This window comes from Zootoca vivipara, chromosome 5 (assembly GCF_963506605.1).
Source record: "Zootoca vivipara chromosome 5, rZooViv1.1, whole genome shotgun sequence".
In the NCBI taxonomy this organism is placed as follows: domain Eukaryota; kingdom Metazoa; phylum Chordata; class Lepidosauria; order Squamata; family Lacertidae; genus Zootoca; species Zootoca vivipara.
The window spans coordinates 62,067,970-62,082,598 of record NC_083280.1 but is presented as its reverse complement, the minus strand read 5'-3'; the positions used below and the strand labels follow the sequence as shown (position 1 = coordinate 62,082,598).

Genomic DNA, 14,629 nt, shown 5'->3' with positions numbered 1-14,629 from the left:
AGGTATCCCTCTCTCTATTCTTCCTTCCCTCCCTCCCTCTTCCATCCTTAATAAAATACTGGGGGGGGGGGCAGATAAGCCCCACATAGAAAGCCCATCAAAATGGGGGGGTGACTCTTTCAAATACGGTATTTACTAGTAATTGGGGGGGGCACCTAGGCCTCTAGGAGTTGGCTGCTATGCCTAGGAGTAGGAGAATTCAAGAAAGCAGAATGATGCATATGCTATGGCAATGCATCAATAGAATCATAGAATTGTAGTCGGAAGGGACCACAAGGGTCATCTAGTCCAACCCCCTGCAATGCAGGAATTTTTTCCTAAGGTGGGGCTTGAACCCACAACATGGTTGAAATATTATGCTGATATGCAGCAACGCCTCGGAGCCGTCGTGACTGCGGCCGTGCCTTGCCTTGCCCTTGCCCACCCTGTCACCCCCTCTCACCTGCCCGATCCTCCCGTGCTCTCCAGCCAAGCAGGGTAGCCGCCACCGCTGCCAGCCCCAGAAGCACAAGGTGGCCGCTGCCGCCGCCGCCACCACGATGTCGTCAGGCCAGCTGGCCCTGTAGCCCCGCCCACATTCCCACTTTGTGGCCCCGCCCCTGAACGACTATGGCTTGCCCCCCCCTAGTTTTGATCCTGGCTACGCCCCTGGCACTAGAGATTGAGGGGTTTTTTTTGTAACATCTGCAATATTTTCAAATATACCAGCATTTCAAACAGATAGAATTGCTACGTCTTCCAGTTATTAACCAGCCACCTACCTAACAAAAGGAAATGTCATTCCTTTAGCCATAAGAATATAATTGTCCCAATTGCCTTCTCTGGCAGCTTATGGAAGAAAGAGCTTTTTTGGGGGAAGCGCCATTCTGGTTGTGCAACTCCCTCTCCAAAAAATACTTGCATGGTACCTATCTTGTTATTATTTGGAGTTCTGTATTTTGTATGCACTTTTTATTTTCATAAAATAAAAAATAAAGAAGCTGGAAATGGTTGAGAAAAGGATAACCAAAACAATAAAAGGGATGGAGCAACGCCCCCCAATGAGAAAAGCCTAAAATATATGGGGCTTTTTAGTTTAGAAAAGAGGCAAATGAGAGGAGATATGATACAGTAGAGTTATTTGCATAAAGGATGCATGGAGCGGAGAAAGTGGACAGAGGAAAGTTTTTCTCCCTCTCTTAAAATAGGAGAAATTGGGACCATCCAATGAAGTTGAATGTTGGAAGACTCAGGGGAGATGAATCTTCTTCCCTTCTTCTCGCAGGGCACAGCTAAACTGTACAACTCGCTCTCACAAGAGGTAGCGATGACCATTAACTTGGGATAGCCTTTAAATGAGGATTTAGACAAATTCATGAAGAATAAAGCTGTCAACGACTACTGGCCGCGATGGCAGTATGTCCTTGAATGCCAGTTGCCCGCCGCTCAAGGGGACCTCAAGACTTCTGGATTGGGCTGGACAGGATTCCGAGGTCGCAAGTTAAGCAGACTGAAACCTGAGCAGCGTTTACGGGCTGGAAATCGCAAGCTACCCTCTAGCCCACGGGTGTCAAACTCAAGGCCCGGGGGCCAAATCCGGCCCGCCAGACCTTGTCATGTGGCCCGCCGAGCGCCCCAGCCAGCGGGACCCAGCAGCAGGACCTTGCTGCTGAAGTGCCACACTGACAAAGCGCCGACAAACAGCTGGGGCCTGGGGGGGTAGAAAGGCGGCCGGAGCAGCGCTGCGTGGAGCGCCCCAAGCCACAGCAGGAGAAGGAAGAGGCAGCTTGCCAGGTCAGCGCCCAGCAGCGCCGCACGGAGAGTCCCGAGCCTCTGCGACGCAGCAGTGCTCTGTAGCACTTTGAATCCTCCTCCTCCTGCCACGGCTCGGCGCCTGGAAACGGCTGCTGCTGCTGCTGCTGAAGCACAGACAAAGCACCCAGCAGCGCCGCATGGAGGAGGAGGAGGATTCAAAGTGCTACAGAGCACTGCTGCGTCCCAGAGGCTCGGCACTCCGTATGGTGCTGCCGGGCACCGACCGACAAACCGCCTCCTCCTCCTCTTGCCTCACCTCCTCCTCCTCCTGCTGCGGCTCAGCCTCATGAACGTGAGCTCAGCAGCGGCTCAGCCTCATGGACGTGCAACTCTGAGGCTTTACGCACGTCTGCTAAGACGGACACCCGCTGCCTCATGCTGCATGGGAAATACTTTTTGCCCCTGGGTCCCTTCGCGCTCTTTTCTGCCGCTGAATCAAGGCGGCGACCCCCCCCTTCCCTTTCTTTCTTCCTCTCTCTCGTTCTTATTCTTTCTTTCCCTCTCCTTCCTTCCTTCTTTATCTCTGTCTTCTCTCCGTCTTTCTTTTTCTTTCCTTCTTTTTTTCTTTCCTTCTTTATTCCCTTCCTTCTTTCCTACTCTTCTTTCTCTCCCCTCTTTCCTTCCTCTCTCCCTCCTGCTCCCTCCCTCCTTCCTTCCTTCCTTCCTTCCGTCCTTCCCATCTTTCTTCCTCTCCCTCATTCTTATTCTTTCTTTCCCTCTCTACTTCCTTCCTTCTTTCTCCCTTTCCGTCTTTTCTCCCTCTTTCTTTTTCTTTCCTTCTTTATTCCCTTCCTTTTCCTACTCTTCTTTCTCTCCCCTCTTTCCTTCCTTCCTCTTTCCCTCCCACTCCCTCTTTTCTTCCTTCCTCCCTCCCTCCCCTCCTCTCCCCTTCCCTCCCCTCCCTCTCCCTCTCCTCAGAAACATAGGATGCTGCTTTATACTTCTGGCCCTTAAACCCTGGAACCAGGAGAGCAGCTCCAGTGAGTCAACCTCAGCCAGTCCCTTTGGTGAAGGGTGGTGGCTTACTGGCAGAACATCTGTCCTGCATGCAGAAGGACCCCAGCATCTCCAGGTACCAATAGCTCTGCAAAGCTCCTGCATGAAACCCTAGCGAGCCTCCACCACCCAGTGCAGTTACCAAAAATCATTTTTCAATAAATTGTACAATAATTGTACATTTGAATATCTACTTGCCATTATTCTGACTATGTTTCTGCTTTCAGAGCTAGTTATTACTTACATTATTACAAAAAAACAGTAATAATTGAATGCAGTGACAATAATTTATGATAATAAAGAGTGGACACATAGTCCTACAGATACAACCGGCCCTTTGAGGGTGACCAAACTGCTGATGCGGCCCCCGATGAATTTGAGTTTGACACCCCTGCTCTAGCCTATAACACAGTGCTAGCACTGGACCACCTTCCTAGTTTGTTCTTTGCTTCTTTCTCTCAGCCTTTGCCTGACCCCGAGCAACACTGGATTACATAATAAAGGGGCAACACTGGATGAATAAATAAAGGTGCAGCAGCAGATTACGCAGGGACTGTGACACCAGTCCGACTCCCACCACCCGCATCCGTGCGATCCTCCAACCTGCAATATGGACACATCACACACAAATTCGAATTTGCACAGGCAGCGCTACAACAAACTCAAGAGCGTTTCACACGAAATAAGCTTAATTTGGGAAGTGCGGGGACTCCCCGTTATTTTTGTTTTGTTTTCTTCCTCCTTCCTGCTCCTCTTCCCCCGCTTCCAGCTCTGGTTTATTCTATGAGAACGCGGCAGCTTCCCATTCAGACAACAGAAGACGCACGGCTCTGCCTACTAGCGTCGCGGGCCACGGCGGGGAAAACGTTGCGCTTGCGAGGGAATTGTGACTTGCGCAGGGACCCGTAGGGCGGTGGGCGGGCGTGAGAAAGAGGCTGCGCGCGACTCGGTTGCCGGTGGCGCGTTGCTAGGAGACCGAGGGACGCGGAAGAGCGGCGGGCTTGAAGTTGCTCCTGGGATTCCAGAGGGGCAATAGCATGTTAGCAGGCAGGGGGCCAGGAAGGAAACCAGGTTGGTAGTGAAACCGGGGGGAACGAATCGTCCATATATATATATAAGTTTATGTGTGTATAGCATTTGTATACACACACACACACACATACTGTATACACACACACACACACACACACACACACACACACACACACACACACACATACATGTATTATATATTGCAATATGTGTATATATATATGTGTGTGTGTGTGTGTATCTATATCTCTATCTATATGTTGTTGTTGTTTAGTCGTTTAGTCGTGTCCGACTCTTCGTGACCCCATGGACCAGAGCACGCCAGGCACTCCTGTCTTGCACTGCCTCCCCCAGTTTGGTCAAACTCATGTTCGTAGCTTCGAGAACACTGTCCAACCATCTTGTCCTCTGTCGTTCCCTTCTCCTAGTGCCCTCCATCTTTCCCAACATCAGGGTCTTTTCCAAGGATTCTTCTCTTCTCATGAGGTGGCCAAAGTATTGGAGCCTCAGCTTCACGATCTGTCCTTCCAGGGAGCACTCAGGGCTGATTTCCTTAAGAATGGATAGGTTTGATCTTCTAGCAGTCCATGGGACTCTCAAGAGTCTCCTCCAGCACCATAATTCAAAAGCATCAATTCTTCGGCGATCAGCCTTCTTTATGGTCCAGCTCTCACTTCCATACATCACTACTGGGAAAACCATAGCTTTAACTATACGGACCTTTGTCGGCAAGGTGATGTCTCTGCTTTTTAAGATGCTGTCTAGGTTTGTCATTGCTTTTCTCCCAAGAAGCAGGCGTCTTTTAATTTCGTGACTGCTGTCACCATCTGCAGTGATCAAGGAGCCCAAGAAAGTAAAATCTCTCACTGCCTCCATTTCTTCCCCTTCTATTTGCCAGGAGGTGATGGGACCGGTGGCCATGATCTTGGTTTTTTTGATGTTGAGCTTCAGGCCATATTTTGCGCTCTCCTCTTTCACCCTCATTAAAAGGTTCTTTAATTCCTCCTCGCTTTCTGCCATCAAGGTTGTGTCATCTGCATATCTGAGGTTGTTGATATTTCTTCCGGCAATCTTAATTCCGGCTTGGGATTCATCTAGTCCAGCCTTTCGCATGATGAATTCTGCATATAAGTTAAATAAGCAGGGAGACAATATACAACCTTGTCGTACTCCTTTCCCAATTTTGAACCAATCAGTTGTTCCATATCCAGTTCTAACTGTAGCTTCTTGTCCCACATAGAGATTTCTCAGGAGACAGATGAGGTGATCAGGCACTCCTATTTCTTTAAGAACTTGCCATAGTTTGCTGTGGTCGACACAGTCAAAGGCTTTTGCATAGTCAATGAAGCAGAAGTAGACGTTTTTCTGGAACTCTCTAGCTTTCTCCATAATCCAGCGCATGTTTGCTATTTGGTCTCTGGTTCCTCTGCCCTTTCGAAATCCAGCTTGCACTTCTGGGAGTTCTCGGTCCACATACTGCCTAAGCCTGCCTTGTAGAATTTTGAGCATAACCTTGCTAGCGTGTGAAATGAGCGCAATTGTGCGGTAGTTGGAGCATTCTTTGGCACTCCCCTTCTTTGGAATTGGGATGTAGACTGATCTTCTCCAATCCTCTGGCCATTGCTGAGTTTTCCAAACTTGCTGGCATATTGGGTGTAGCACCTTAACAGCATCATCTTTTAAAATTTTAAATAGTTCAGCTGGAATATCATCACTTCCACTGGCCTTGTTATTAGCAGTGCTTTCTAAGGCCCATTTGACTTCACTCTCCAAGATGTCTGGCTCAAGGTCAGCAACCACACTACCTGGGGTGTACGAGACCTCCATATCTTTCTGGTATAATTCCTCTGTGTATTCTTGCCACCTCTTCTTGATGTCTTCTGCTTCTGTTAGGTCCTTACCACTTTTGTCCTTGATTATGGTAATCTTTGTACGAAATGTTCCTTTCATATCTCCAATTTTCTTGAACAGATCTCTGGTTTTCCCCATTCTATTGTTTTCCTCTATTTCTTTGCATTGCTCATTTAAGAAGACCCTCTTGTCTCTCCTTGCTGCTTTTTGGAAATCTGCATTCAGTTTCCTGTATCTTTCCCTATCTCCCTTGCATTTTGCTTGCCTCCTCTCCTCCACTATTTGTAAGGCCTCATTGGACAGCCATTTTGCTTTCTTGCATTTCCTTTTCCTTGGGATGGTTTTCGTTGCTGCCTCCTGTATAATGTTACGAGCCTCCATCCATAGTTCTTCAGGCACTCTGTCCACCAAATCTAAATCCTTAAACCTGTTCCTCACTTCCACTGTGTATTCATAAGGGATTTGATTCAGATTGTATCTTACTGGCCCAGTGGTTTTTCCTACTTTCTTCAGTTTAAGCTGGAATTTTGCTATAAGAAGCTGATGATCTGAGTTACAGTCAGCTCCAGGTCTTGTTTTTGCTGACTGTATAGAGCTTCTCCATCTTTGGCTGCAGAGAATATAATCAATCTGATTTCGATGCTGCCCATTTGGTGATATCCATGTGTAGAGTCGTCTCTTGTGTTGTTGGAAGAGAGTGTTTGTGGTGACCAGCTTGTTCTCTTGACAGAACTCTATTAGCCTTTGCCCTGCTTCATTTTGAACTCCAAGGCCAAACTTGCCAGTTATTCCTTTTATCTCTTGATTCCCTACTTTAGCATTCCAATCCCCTGTAATGAGAAGAACATCCTTCTTTGGTGTCATTTCTAGAAGGTATTGTAGGTTTTCATAGAATTGGTCAATTTCACTTTCTTCAGCACCGGTAGTTGGTGCATAAACTTGGATTACTGTGATGTTAAAAGGTCTGCCTTGGATTCGTATCGAGATCATTCTGTCTATCTATACATCTCTATCTATATATCTAACTATATATCTATATCTATAATTTTTGTGTGTGTGTCCACACACACACCTGCTTGGTGTTCAGAACTGTGTAAAAAAAAAAGTCGTAGAAAAACAGACAAGACCCAGAATGGTTATGGAATATGTGCATTCTCCTCAAAGGAACAGTGCCTAAAAATGTTTGAATACATATGCTGGATTGGCAGGTATAACGGATAGGTTAAGAGAAAAGGAGGATAAAGCATATAAGGAGGATTGGAAAGTGTCTATCGAGTGTTTTTAAGAACCAGTATAAACAAGGTAAAGAACCTAGCAGATCTTGAGTCAATCTGGCAGAATAGAAGTGAATAGAATTTAACAGAGGAAGAAATCTGAAGAGTAAAAATTTAATAGAAAAATAAAATAAAGAAACCAGGTAAAGGGTGGAAGGGGAGCCACCAGGTATTTAGTTGTATGTTGAGATTGATATGAAAGTTGTACAGCTGGGATGGGGAGGGAAGGGGATGTGGGATGTGTTTTTTTCTTTTCTGTCTCTATTAAAAATGAAATGAACAAATGAATGAGTGGAACAGGGTGTCTTTGTTGACGGCATTCTGGAGGCTTTGCAAAATTCACCTACATCACGTGGTGTTTGCATTTGAGATGATGAGGATGGGCAAGGGGTGTAGTAGCTTTTTGTTTGTTTTTTAATTGCTAAGTTGCTTTTTTTGAATTATGAATGGTTGCAGTTGTGCTTTTTTAATGAAAAAATGACACCAACAATGTAAACAGCTTTGAGTTTAGGAAGCTTGCAAATGTCTTCATTACCATGGCAGTTCCGTTTTTGCAAGCTTTCAAAGCAGACCTAGCCCTTTGCATCTATCAGTGGGCTTAAAAAGGTAAAGGTAAAGGACCCAAGACAGTTAAGTCCAGTCACAGACGACTCTGGTGTTGCAGCGCTTATCTCGCTTTACAGGCCAAGGGAGCCGGTGTTTGTCAGCATACAGTTTTTCTGGGTCATGTGGCTAGCATGACTAAGCCACTTCTGGCAAAACGGAACACCGAAACCAGAGCACGGAAACGCTGTTTACCGTCCCGCCAGAGCAGTACCTATTTATCTACTTGCATGTGTGCTTTCGAACTGTTAGGTTGGCAGGAGCTGGGACCAAGCAACGGGAGCTCACCCCGTCACGGGGATTCAAACCGCCGACCTTCTGATCGGCAAGCCCAAGAGGCTCAGTGGTTTAGACCACAGCATCACCCGTGTCCCATTAGTGGGGCTTCCTCTTGAATAACTGTGAATGTGCAACCTTGTGGCCTGGTCTCATGTAAACCACAAAGGCTGCAATCCAAAAACCACTCACTTGGGAGTAAGACCCATTGCACTAAGTAGGACTTACTTTTGGGTAAGCATGTATAGCATTGCACTATAATGCGATTTACTTCCATATAAGTGTATGTAGGATTTTTGCTGCTTTCAGCATTTTAAAAACTTGTTTATATTTAATATTGTTTTGTTTAATTTGCAAGTTATTACTTTCCTGCCAGCAGATTTAGGGCAAAGTTACAACTAAGAAGGTATGGAGATAGCAATCAGGCAGCACCTGTCAGATGCTGAGAGACATCAAGGTAAATGTTACTAACCGTCTTTCTCTTTTTAAAAGATGTATAATGTTGACTCTTCCTTTTCCACATACTCAAATAGACTAGGTATTCTCCCCATAGATACAGATACTCCTAGATACAGATTGGGGCATTCCTAGGTAAATGTGCATAGGATTGCTGCTATCATTGTGTAATAAAATCCCATGTATAATACAATTCTTTCTGTTTAGATAAAAAGCCACGGGGGGTGTGGGGGGAGAGAGAGCGATGTTAACCAGAAAGTTGATAGCTTGAGCCCACCTAGGGACAGCTGTGGGCAGGATTCCTACATTGCAGGGGGTTGGACTAGATGACCCTCGGTTCCCTTCCAACTCTATGATTCTATGATTCCATTATTCTAACTGTGCTTTACCCTATATAGCCTTATGTCTATTTATCTTACATAAAGGGTGCATACATATTTCAGAATATCCTGATATCGTAGTATGCTGAAACCAATTTCAGGCATGCTGAGCTATGGTATACCCCCACTGGCAGCATAGAAATAGCAAGTCTTAAGGGTGGTATGTTACAGTTGCTCCTTGTAGGGAACTGACCCCCAGTTTCCACAATCAAAAATATTTCTTATTTTGTTTTGGCTCGTGTTTTCTGGTGGCTTGCATGTGGTGTGGTCTGAATGATTTGCCACACCTTAGACGATTGGCAACATCACAATAGATGGTGCATTGAAAGTCACAGCTGATCTGTGCAGCTGCATCTTATGCTGCAACAGGCAATTGATCCTTCCAGCCAGCATTGTCTACTCCGACTGGCAGTAACTGTCTCAGGCAAGGATCTTTCACAGAGCTGCTTTCGGAAATATTTTAATAGGAGATGTGAGGAGTTGGAACTGGGACTTATTGCATGCAAATCATATGGGCTTTTTTTCCCCAGCCAGAACTCAGTTCCGGCACATCTCAGGTGGCTGCCATTGCCATTATAAGAGAACAAGGGTTTATGATGAGTTCCAGCATCTAATTTTCTAGAAAAATAGCACTGGTTCAAGTCAAGGCTTGTGGAGAACTGCTCAGGAAACTGCTTTATCACATTTATATTTTGCTGGAACTGACCAAATAGAAAACATCAGATCAAAACAAATCCTTGTTAACCAGAAGCACCATAACCAGACACTGGAAAGACCTATCAGGAGTAAACATGGACCAATGGTACCAAATAGTATGGGAAACAGCCCTACTAGAAAAATTAACCAATAAGTTGAAACTGACATGGGGACAAATAGAAGAAGACGGCTTCACCCCAGTATGGTCCCCCTTTATCACATACACAGCCCAACATGACAATGACAAAGATCCCCCAACAGCAAACGAATCAATATGGTTAACCTGACCCAAAACACTCACCCACCCCACTCACACACAAAACAAAGACCACCACAGCTAACCACAAAGGAACAACCATATCCTAGGCCAACCCCAACATCTTTCACCATCAAAGGAAAACAAGTGAACAACAGAGAACCTACACAAGCGTCGCTGATAACCCCCCCAACACACACTTATTAAGCATAATAGAAACATTGTCACCCCACCCCACCTTCCCCCCATCTACTTTCCTTCCCCTCTCCTCACCATTGTCTCAACAAATGAAACTGATTTGTAAAAAAATGCTAAGAGAGACATTGCACTTATCTTTGTAAACCAAGAAAACCTTTAATAAAAATAAATTAAAATAATAATAATAATAATAATAATAATAATAATAATAAATAAATAATTCATGATAATTGCAAGATAAAAAAAAACTTTGTTAATGATCATGCAAATTTGCCCTGATACATATTGATAGTCCAAAACAGTTTACTGTGTTAGGATGCAATCCTATACACACTTACTTGGGAGTAAGTCCCATTGGACTTAATGAGACTGAGGAGTATAGGATTGCATTTTGCCTGGCAATGTTTGATTGTTTACATTATGAAAATAAAAACAGGTATTTGTTCAAAATGGTTACATTATTTTCTGCCTAATTTAAATTTTATTTTCAAGATGTTGAAGCACTGAAGAGTGCTTACAAATTGATCAAATCAGCTAATGATGGGAAATCAGCCCTTGACGCCTTGGAGAGTTTCTCTTTTGACTTGTATGTCATGTGTGCAGAACAGGCTTATAAGGTAACAATACGCCCCTTTTTGTAACAATACGCCCCTTTTTACTTTGTGAGGTGTTTGTTCATCTTAATTTAAAACTGAAATCTGTTTAATTTTAGATGGGTTTTCCGGACATGAGCAATGACTGTCTACGAATGTATTTTAAAGGAAAACCTCCAATTAACCAGTTTTTGGGTAGAGCATATTTGTGCAAGAGCCAATTATATACCCCTGTGTCTACTGATAATTTGGTGAGCATGTACTGTGAGTTTGGGTGTTGATTTTAAGGCTGTCCTTTGGTAATGATCAGGTGAAGGCAAAATTCCATGTTATATAGTAAACAGTATGACTTGCCTTCTAAGAAAAGATAAAGCTATGGAACCAGTTATTTTCCATCCCCCCCTACACCCATGAAAAGTCTTTCTGAAGGATACAGAAAACGATGTTGTTGGATAGGACATAGGTGGGGGGGGTACTGAAGCAGAGAGGAGGGGAGGGAGTTGGAGCTGGCTCAAGAGCTAATATGCACAACATATATGTTGGGGTTTTTAAAATTTAAAAAAATAGAGTGTATAGAAGTTACAAGTCATACTAAGTCAGTAATAAAAGCTTTGAGTCATTCCCAGTTTTTTATATATATAAAAAAAATATTTTGTTTTGTTTTAGGAACAATTTGACAGATTCACTGTACATTTGCTGAAAGTAGTAGACTTTGCATTAGGTAACGCAAGGTAAGTCCTCTATATTTGGTTTCCATTTGGGGCACTCTTTGTCGGTTTGTCTGTTTCCATCATGCAATATTTCTGAACTATGGTTCTAGACTAGAACAATTACAGTACAGTATATCACAGTGCGGAAGATTGCATTGAATCATTGTATCACAGTTTTTAAAAATGCACCCAAAACAGTGATCAATATATTTGCTGTTTTAGTTCAGAGCTGATGTGTTGCAGCAAAACAATGAAGATCATGTCTGTATTCGATCAAATGGGCTCCATCCTCCCAAATTAAGATACATTTCCTAGTCCTTACTTTTATATTAAACATAATAGTCAATGACTATAGGATACAAATGAGTAGCAAGGAGGATTTCAGTCACTTGAAAATTGCAGAAATTAGAAGCTTATGTGAAAATAAAGCCTCATGACAGCCACCGGCAGCATTTAATACCTAGAGAAGGGATCCCCAAACTGCGGCCCTCCAGATGTTTTGGCCTACAACTCCCATGATCCCTAGCTAAGAGGACCAGTGGTCAGCGATGATGGGAATTGTAGTCCAAAACATCTGGAGGGCCGAAGTTTGGGGATGCCTGACCTAGAGAGTAAACATTGTAAATCAAGGTGGGGCTACCTTTGAAGGTGACCCGGAAACTACAACTAATCCAGAATGTGACAGCTAGACTGGTGACTGGGAGTGGCTGCTGAGACCACATAACACCAGTCCTGAAATACCTACATTGGCTCCCAGTACGTTTCCAAGCACAATTCAAAGTGTTGGTGATGACCTTTAAAGCCCTAAACGGCCTTGGTCCAGTATACCTGAAGGAGCGTCTCCATCCCCATCATTCAATCCGGACGCTGAGTTCCAGCTTTGAGGGCCTTCTGGTGGTTCCCTCAGTGCGAGATCTGAGGTTACAGGAAACCAGGCAGAGCGGCCTTCTCAGTAGTGGTGCCTTCCCTGTGGAATGCCCTCCCACCAGATGTCAAAGAAATAAACAACTATCCAACTTTTAGAAGACATCTGAAGGCAGCCATGTTTACGGAAGCTTTTAATATTTTATGAATTATTTTATTTTAATAGTTTGCTGGAAGCCGCCCAGCCTTATATTCCTTTCAGGTCTGCCACGCAGACCACCTTGCATAGGCCACTTGCCTCAGGTTGGCCACCCATTAAATAGACGATGCAGTGAAGTTGACAACAAAATCTTGGTGGGGCAAAGAAGCCCTGAGCCCGTTTCATCCCTGCACAAAATCATAATGTGTTGTTGTTGTTGTTTAGTCGTTTAGTCGTGTCCGACTCTTCATGACCCCATGGACAAGAGCACGCCAGGCACTCCTGTCTTCCACTGCCTCCCGCAGTTTAGTCAGACTCATGTTGGTGGCTTCGAGAACACTGTCCAACCAACTCGTCCTCTGTCGTCCCCTTATCCTTGTGCCCTCAATCTTTCCCAACATCAGGGTCTTTTCCAGGGAGTCTTCTCTTCTCATGAGGTGGCCAAAGTATTGGAGCTTCAGCTTCAGGATCTGTCCTTCCAGTGAGCACTCAGGGCTGATTTCCTTCATAATGGATAGGTTTGATCTTCTTGCAGTCCATGGGACTCTCAAGAGTCTCCTCCAGCACCATAATACCAGTATGTCTGGTATTGAGTCAAACATAGAATGTCTAGTGCTTCTAACTCCTACTGATGTGTACTCTATTTTATTCCAGGTACTATTTTTTGATACATAATGCTTCGGTTATGTACTGGAGGATTGTAAGGCCATTTCTTAAGCCTGGGTTCCGCCACTATCTTATTCCAAGCCTCTATCAGATTGTGCCTGCGCTGAAACATCCCACTGAGCAAGACAAGGACTGGACTGCAGAACTGATGATGTAAGTTGAAGTTTATTTCTTTCTTTCTGTATAAAATGCTTCTAAACCTCTCATTTGTATATAATACCAAGCTGGTATATAGCAACGTGTGCAGATACAGTAAGAACATAAAATGCCATTAAAGCAATACAAAACAATTGTAGAAATAAGTAGCTCATCTAAAGGAAATTTAAACAACTGAATAGGCCTGCTAGCATCAAATGGTCTTCAAGTGACTCTTGAAAATTAGTAGCAAGTATTCTGGCTAAATTTATGCTGGAAGGGTATCCCCACAGCATGGGAATTTAAAAACATTCATTTTTACCCAGATGATTGATGGCTGAAAGATATTGTTCTTGGAAACTCTGGGATTCTTAGCTGCGAGAGTAGCTGGTTGGTTTTGGAAGTTTGCTTTTCGTTGCTCACATGCCCAGACGCCATAACCCACTGCCCCCCCCATCCATTAAATGACCACTCATGACAACATTATTTGGTTCAAATTAGGCCACAACTTTTTTGGTTAAAGATGTACATGGCTTAGGCTTAGGCTTTGGGTATAACCATTTCAACCTGCCCGCCTGCTGGTTGATTCTTCCAGGGACTCCTATGACATACATCAAATTGGGACTCCCCACAAAAATCACCTTTGAGGAGAGCTATGGCCCTAGCCCCCGTCTAGATGTCCAGAGAGCAGCACCTCCACCAGGACCCCATTCCCTTGGAGGGCAGGCAAAGCCTTACAACCTAACCTCCAACCATGACTTTTACCCAATGCCTTACCCACTAATGTTGTTACGATAAGGTAGGCAAAAATCCCAGGTCAGCCAATTGACCCAAAGAACAAATCCCTCCTGAGCATCAAATGCAGCCAACAATCGTAACCCATAGTAAAGTCAGAAAACGAACACTATCTCCATGATGGGCAGGAACCAGCCTAACTCTAGCAAGGGTGGGAGGGAGATTCAAAGTGCCAGGTATGAGGACCGGCACTCTTTAGATACTCTGGGAGTGGACCTGAGTGAAGTCCTCAATGGATCAATCAGGCCCACTCCCAGGAATGCCTGCCCCTTGACCTAGCCGCTGTTGACTAATTTGCAGCCAGACCCGATTCAAACACTCCAGTAATGTTTCCCATCAGTTGGAGTCCCAACTGGAGAGACTGGGGGACTGGCAGGATGCCGCCGTTCCTCAACGCCACCCACCATTGGCATAACGCAGTATTTTAGATGTTTTAATTGTATTGTTGTAGCATTGGGGTGTTTGCGAAATACAAATGTAATAAATAACAAAATAAATAACAAATAAGTATATTGATCATGCTTTAATGCATTTTCATTTTGTGCGCCTAAGGATCACAAGCAGCTAAAGTCCCCCCCCCCTTGCTTTTTGCTGATCCAGAAGTAGCCAGTCTTGGGGAAAATTACAGAATGGTCTTTCCTACTTTAATTTAGGGAAATCCTAGCAGTCCATCATATTGCAGGAGATCATGGTTCATTGTGTATTTGCAAACTTCATATTGATTTCTGGCTTCTTTTCCTTCCTTCCATATGCCTAGATTGTAGCATCGCTTCCTTTTTCTCTTGACACACATATGCTTTGCCTTGGCAGAGATGCCAACTGCACACTGGAGCCTTTGTCCTTGTCAGTTTTCAT

At 44.4% G+C, this 14,629-nt stretch overlaps 1 protein-coding gene across 6 annotated transcripts in view; it reads left to right on the top strand.

The window, feature by feature from the left end:
• The first annotated feature begins 3,771 nt into the window (after positions 1-3,771).
• The window catches only part of CFAP46 (cilia and flagella associated protein 46), an 84,066-nt gene continuing 73,208 nt past the window's right edge, over positions 3,772-14,629 (top strand). For 2 of the 6 annotated variants that reach the window (XM_060274840.1, XM_060274839.1), the window contains exons 1-5: positions 6,685-8,283; positions 10,305-10,429; positions 10,525-10,656; positions 11,072-11,136; positions 12,833-12,997. In XM_060274840.1, the coding sequence (XP_060130823.1) occupies positions 8,235-8,283; positions 10,305-10,429; positions 10,525-10,656; positions 11,072-11,136; positions 12,833-12,997 (536 nt within the window). In that variant the 5' untranslated portion in view covers positions 6,685-8,234. Of the gene's footprint in view, positions 3,862-6,683; positions 8,284-10,304; positions 10,430-10,524; positions 10,657-11,071; positions 11,137-12,832; positions 12,998-14,629 lie in introns of those variants that run through there. The other 4 variants (XM_060274836.1, XM_060274838.1, XM_060274837.1 and 1 more) reach the window with 4 other exon arrangements.